This window comes from Aphis gossypii, chromosome X, assembly GCF_020184175.1.
Source record: "Aphis gossypii isolate Hap1 chromosome X, ASM2018417v2, whole genome shotgun sequence".
Taxonomy (NCBI): Eukaryota; Metazoa; Arthropoda; class Insecta; order Hemiptera; family Aphididae; genus Aphis; species Aphis gossypii.
Genome location: NC_065533.1, coordinates 14,779,809 through 14,786,261, shown reverse-complemented (window position 1 = coordinate 14,786,261; position 6,453 = coordinate 14,779,809). Strand labels below are relative to the sequence as shown.

At 34.0% G+C, this 6,453-nt stretch overlaps 1 protein-coding gene across 3 annotated transcripts; it reads right to left on the bottom strand.

Moving 5' to 3' along the window:
• Positions 1-3,204: 3,204 nt before the first annotated feature.
• On the bottom strand, positions 3,205-6,441 carry LOC126552813 (uncharacterized). Of its 3 annotated transcripts, none has more exons than XM_050207815.1 (8): positions 5,139-6,441; positions 4,974-5,084; positions 4,597-4,907; positions 4,402-4,534; positions 4,166-4,342; positions 4,001-4,105; positions 3,454-3,937; positions 3,205-3,398 (listed from the first exon to the last, which is right to left on the bottom strand). In XM_050207815.1, the coding sequence occupies exons 1-8, from the start codon at positions 5,206-5,208 to the stop codon at positions 3,323-3,325; spliced, it is 1,467 nt and encodes a 488-aa protein (XP_050063772.1). In that variant the 5' UTR covers positions 5,209-6,441; the 3' UTR covers positions 3,205-3,322. The 3 variants fall into 3 exon arrangements, with proteins under 3 accessions (XP_050063772.1, XP_050063773.1, XP_050063771.1); XM_050207816.1 differs by having other exon boundaries at positions 5,150-6,441; XM_050207814.1 differs by having other exon boundaries at positions 4,974-6,441.
• Between the last annotated feature and the right edge of the window lie 12 nt (positions 6,442-6,453).

Here is a 6,453-nt window from a genome sequence, read left to right as displayed (position 1 = left end):
ATTTTATGTTATCGCCAGTTAATCATTATCACTGTTATAATTTTCTTATCAATGTTATCATTTTCATATCACTGTTATCATTTTATTATCAACTGTTATCATATATAATTTTAATAGCGTAAAGAAAAATATATAAAAAATCTGGTCTTAGAGTTGAACCGTATACCCCCATTACATTCGAAGACGTCTTTACCCACTTCGACTCTGACTACATTGATGATAGTAATCAAAACTGTTATACTTAAGAATAAAATCTAATTTAATAGTCATTGGCAATTTTAGCATACACATCCGATCAAATGTCTTTAATTGGTCATATTATAATAGTGATACTTAATAGGGTCGCCGCACATTAAGATATTGTAAAGAATGTATACACATCCTGTAGGCATCTAATTAAATGTAATAATCATTGGCAATTTTAGCAGACGCATTAATACATCTGAATTAAATGTAAAGAATTTATTGATGTTTAATAGCAGGCACATTCGGTAAGTATGTAATTAAATGTATTGATACTTAATAGCAGACACATTAGCAAATCCGGATATTATATTGTGATTTAAGAATGTATTGATACTTGGAGACATATACCACCTGGTAAGCATATTATTAAATGTATTGATTCTTAATAGGACTATTTTAAAATGTTTAGCAATATTAATTGATCTTTAATAGCGGATACATTAGAATATTTAAACTTACATATCGTAGAGACAATTCACACGGCTATTATACTAATGTCTTGTACACCAAACTATGAAGAAACAACTGATAGTTGTCTTTAGTCCGTCTACAGTCTCAAATCGTTGTACACGAATATTATTCGCTCGTCCCGTCTTTATAAATTTTAGTGAGTTTAAAAGTATTTTTTTAAGTGTTACGATATAGACAAGACGTACGGACCTAAAATAAATACAAACGGAAACATGTATTTGGGCAAAAAAGAAATTAAGCTTGTCGATAATACATTGACTATTGAAGACTTATCTTATCCAATAACACCAGGACTTGGAAATTTAATATTTTCGAAATCTCCGAAATTATACACCAGCAACAATTTAAAAATCTATAAATCTATATTAAATAAAACATCGGCTCATTTAACAGCAGACGGTTCGAAAATTAAAAAAGGTGGGAATAAATACACTGATATAATTCAAAATCTATTTCCATCTGGCAGTGGACTATTTGTGAAACTACAAAAACATAATTTAGTATACTGGAATGATCCCAACGGGCTAGTCGATCGTTTGCGATTACTTTTAGCTTCTAAAGCTGCTGGTAATACAGGTGTTTCCAACGAAATACTTTCCATTTTTGAAGAATTAAGTGAAGCAGGCTTAATAAAACATATACCAAATGTCTAAACGAGATATAGCCATCGAATTACACAAACCGGCCAGAAAAAATTATATTAGACGAAGAATAAATGTATACGGTAAAAATGATCTATGGCAAGCTGATTTGGTTGAAATGATACCATATTCGAAAAAAAATAAAGGTTACAAATATATTCTATGTGTCATAGACTGTTTTACGAAATTTACGTGGGCCATAGCATTAAAATCAAAAACCGCTAAAGAAGTTTCCAGCGCAATGTCTAAAATACTTTTCAAACGCTCACCGAAACTATTGCAGGTCGACAATGGTAAAGAATTTTATAATTCTACATTTGATACGTTGATGGAGAAGCACAACATACATAAATATTCGGCTTACAGTACTATGAAAGCGTGTATTGTAGAACGTTTCAACCGCACATTGAAAGAAAAAATGTTTAGAGAGTTTACGGCACGAGGTTCACATGAATGGATTTCAATTTTACCATCATTGATCAACGAATATAATAACTCAAAACATAGAACTATAGGAATGACACCAGAGCAAGCTGATACAAATCCAACATCGGTGGTGATAAAACAACGAAAAATTATTAATGGAAAAATTAAATTTAAAGTTGGTGATAACGTTCGTATTAGTACACAAAAAGGCGTGTTTACAAAAGGCTATTTACCGAGCTGGTCTACAGAAATATTTAAAATTGTTAAAATTAATGATACATTACCCACTACTTATCAATTGCAAGATTATACCGGTAAACCGATCGCCGGTTGCTTTTATTCCGAAGAACTATTAAAAACAAATTATCCAAATGACTATTTAGTAGAGAAAATTATACGTAAGAAGGGGAAGCAAATTTATGTTAAATGGCTTGGTTTTGATAGCACTCATAATAGTTGGATAAATATTTACCCATGACATTAGAAAATAACTTCAGTCGAGTTATAGACATGGACGTGTTTGGTAGTTCTCAGTTTAGCGAAACAAAAAAAAATATTTCAAATCTCAAACAGTCGATTAAATCGTTTTCGACTAAATTAGATAAAATCGAGCATTTACTCGAAGAAAATCCACTCAAGTACAAGAAGAACAAACGGAAACAATACAATTAACGTGTGTACAGATAGCTGAGCATATGACAAGAGGTGAAATATCATTACAATCAATCAAAGAAAGTATAGAAAGTATAGTGTTAAAAAACACAATACCTGCTATACTCAGCCGTCTTAATACTATTGAAACGTACCTATTACAAAGACAAGCCATAATGTCTTCGGCCATCTTAGACATGCAATGCGTACTTGGACTCAACAGTAAATATATGGTTAAAGAGATGTCTATAGTTGACACAGAAATTTGGACGACTCAACAATGGATTTTCAAGAATTCAAAATCTATGCAGGACAACAAAAGCCGAAAGACTAATAAGTGGCTGGAACGTAATTATCATCAACTATCCATAGATTACGGCGACGTTGAATACGAGGAGCTAAGTAGAATATTGAATTCATTAAAGTTCAACTGCATTTACGTCAAAGGAGAACAGAAAAAACAAGTTCTTATGGAGTATATACCGCACGTAGCACTCATCAACATTGAAGACTTGGGCTGCCCTCGATTAGATCAAATATGCGATGACGAAACATTTCCTTTCTGTATTTTTCATATGGAGTACAATCCTAAACAATGTACATTTTATAAAGTATTTGCTATGAGAAAATGGTTTGTAAATAATTCTTAAACAAAAATGTAATTGTATTCTATACAAAATATTTTATTTTATCATTTAATAAACATAATTATATTTTAACATTGTTTTATTTTTATAACAACATAATATATGTGATAACATTTATCAGCTCAAGGTTATAGATAACAAAATATACAAATTATTCGAGTGGTATTTACAATAACAAAAAATATATACATGGTATTTACAATAAAAATATACATAGTATTTAATTATTTAGAAGTAATCTCATTCATTAGATTCAAGGTCACCAGCATCTGTCTCATGATCTAACCAATCATTAATCTGTTCGTCGTCATCATCCCTATAAAATTATAAATATAAGTAAAATAATTTAAAAAATATAATTAAAAACTTACCCTAAACCATAATGTCCGTGAGCCAAGGTATGGATTTTATCGTCCAATACCACTCTCTTATCGTCATAACTGTTGTAAGTTAGCTTTCTCGTTTTTATCGTCATCAACTTGTGTTTGAATGAGCGAATAGATACATTCTCCTTATACGCCTCCACGCCAGCTTCTCCAAACAAACACTTAACAAGATCCTCCAACGTCATATGATTTTTAACCACATGCTGTCTTACACCTTTCGCCTTGATCTGCTCTCTCACCACATCCTCTTCTCCTGTATATGTGTTGTACGCGTATGATTTTGCACGTAGTGCACAAAACTCTGTCATTATATGTCCTTTTGCTTCATCAGAGAAAAACCCGGGCACCTTCTTCCTAGCTGTAGTGTAGCACGGATGGATAGGAGGCAAGTCCGCCGTGTCTAATCTATCCATCAAGTTGGTATTCTCAATCAAGTCTTTGTAGAAATCATCGGTATTGATATGATACACTAGTGAATCTAGAAAAAAAAAATGATATATTATATACATGAGATTAGTTTAAGTATATTTACCTGTGTCAGTGTACATTAGCTTGATTTTATCTTTATAATGTTTCTTCATAACGTTGTAATGATAGTCATACATTTTGGTTTTAGATATGTCCAGCACAGCGAATCCTGTAAATAATAAATGTATGATAAAAGAGAAATTAAAAAAAAAAAAAAAAGTATTTTTACCAATATATATAGGTTTGTCAAATTTAATAATTTTGTTCTCCAGAGTAACAGCGTTCAGATTCTCATTGTAATTAGTGCAGTGTTTAAACGTACACTTATTTATTAACTTCTGTAACCTTCTAGCACATGACACTAGCTCCATCTTCATCTCTTTAAGTTTTGACTGCATTGTTTTACCTGGAAAACAAAAAAAAATTTATTAAAAATGTTTAAATACTATAAATAAAGTAACATACCAAATACAGCGTTGTTCATGAGTTTAAAGAAGTCTTTCTCGAAATCATTCCTTGCCTTCTTCCGCATCTCTGTGTTTAGCTCTATGTATTTAGCTAACCAGTCCGACTGGCTAAACTGTATAACCCTATGTACCTGTAAAAATAAGAAAAAATGTTAAAATTCTGTTAAAAATTTTATAAAATATAAGTATTTACTTTTTCAACTATTAAGCCATTCTTAATCGCTTGTTGCAGGCTCCTATAATGTATTATATAATTTTTCTTCTTTTCGAACGTCGCCATCAATTTTTTCACCTTTGGCCCTAGCGGCACGCTGTTCTGAGGTAGGAAAGGGAGATCATTATGATGATCGTGCAAATTTCTCGGGTATGATACATCAACTTCGTATACTCGCCCTATGGGGGAGGTATCGTCCAGATCATCCAATCCATTCAATGTGGGTTCAACCCAGTTGAACCCAGCATAAGGCATGCATTGGGACATTGCCCATCCGTACAAGTTGTCACCTATAAAAATTAATAAGTATGAAATATAATAATAATAATAATAATATTTGAAAAAAATATACTTACAGTCCTGATATACAATCCATGATTTCTCCTTCGTTTCGTCATATCCCGGGGTCTTCATGTTATTCGCCTTCGCGTACCTCTTACTCGCTTGTACCAAGCCGCCACGTATACCTATACAAATAAGATTATTATCATATGTACATTTTTTAAAAATAATATACTGACCATTCTCGAACATTAACAGCATGTCATAATCCGATAACATTTCAAGTTTCTGTCCTGTGAACTTCAGCATCGCGTCAAAACTTAAGCCGGGTGCAGTGAAATAGTGGGCGGCGTCCGGGTTTTATGTCTTTATGCACACATCACGAAAATTTTCAAAGACGTCCGCAAGCAGCAACACGTCGATTTTCAAATATAAGTCCGAATACTCGCCCAGCGTCTTGCAACCGAAGTGGTCCCAGACCTCCTTTGCATGCGTGTATTCCTCCTCCTTTATTACCGACTCGTTTAACGTGCTATAAAAACTTCTCTTGCTCGGTAAACTCGTCTCGTCCAACCTGCTCCAACTATCCGTGTACTCATACGGGTACACCCCCTTACGAGTTACAAGTGGCATATCGTCTCCAGTAAACACTTTAGCTGTTTCACGAAAGTTCTCAAGACCTGGTGTTACAAGATTTTTAGCTAGAGTTGATAATCCTGATACCATGAATCTAAAAGTGTCTATGAAACGGATTTGGAATTTACTTGACACATATTTCGTAAACGAAATATATTTTTCCTCACTGTTGGGTATCACTCTAATAGTCTGGGTGTCATAACTAAGTTCTGTGACTATCAGATGTGCGTCATAGTTGTACAAGTTATGGAAGTAGCATGGTACAAAAACGGGTGTTTGTAGTTTTTGGTTGCATACATTGCAGAGAGCTTGACGGTATTTTCCTGTGAGATGGCAATGGTCAGCTGTCTTACGATATAGTACCTCTGAAGGTGGGGTAAACTCAATTTTGCATAGATTGCAGTGCGTCGCTGCTTCATGAACTTGTATGTCGTCTGCGGACATATTTATCGGAATATTCGTCTTCAATAATTTCTCTTTCTTTAATGCTATTTCAGACACGGTTTCGACAAAATGTCTCGCCACATCACGCCGACTCTCACTTCCTCGATATAATATTGGTTCCGTTGGTATCTCGTGTCTCGCTAATAGCTCTGCCGGTACGTTATTGCTCGCCTTCACAATGAGACCATAGCTCATAGCCTCATGTTTGTGAACAATCTTCGTATTTTTTCCCTTCACCTCGTCCGTCTTAACTAGCAGTGTCTCAAAATCCGCATATATTACTATAGGATGTCTCTGAGTGTTTCTCCATGCTTCAAATCGCAGACACTCGCCTTCTTTCGGCATCACCGGTAATATTGGCTTATGTGCACCGCATATAAGCTTATGCTGAGTTAACGCCTCCCGTCCGCTCAACTTGTATTTATGCCGCCTGTCATCGAATGATGTGAAACACTTCTTGCAAAACACTACTCT

What these genes read in the sequence shown, in the direction of transcription:
- LOC126552813 (XM_050207814.1), bottom strand. Translation starts at nt 5,208, where the DNA reads ATGCTGAAGTTCACAGGACAGAAACTTGAAATGTTATCGGATTATGAC. An exon ending in ATGGATTGTATATCAGGACT is followed by an intron (nt 4,908 to 4,973) that starts GTAAGTATATTT and finishes TAATTTTTATAG; the next exon opens with GTGACAACTTGTACGGATGG. An exon ending in TGACAAACCTATATATATTG is followed by an intron (nt 4,106 to 4,165) that starts GTAAAAATACTT and finishes TATTATTTACAG; the next exon opens with GATTCGCTGTGCTGGACATA.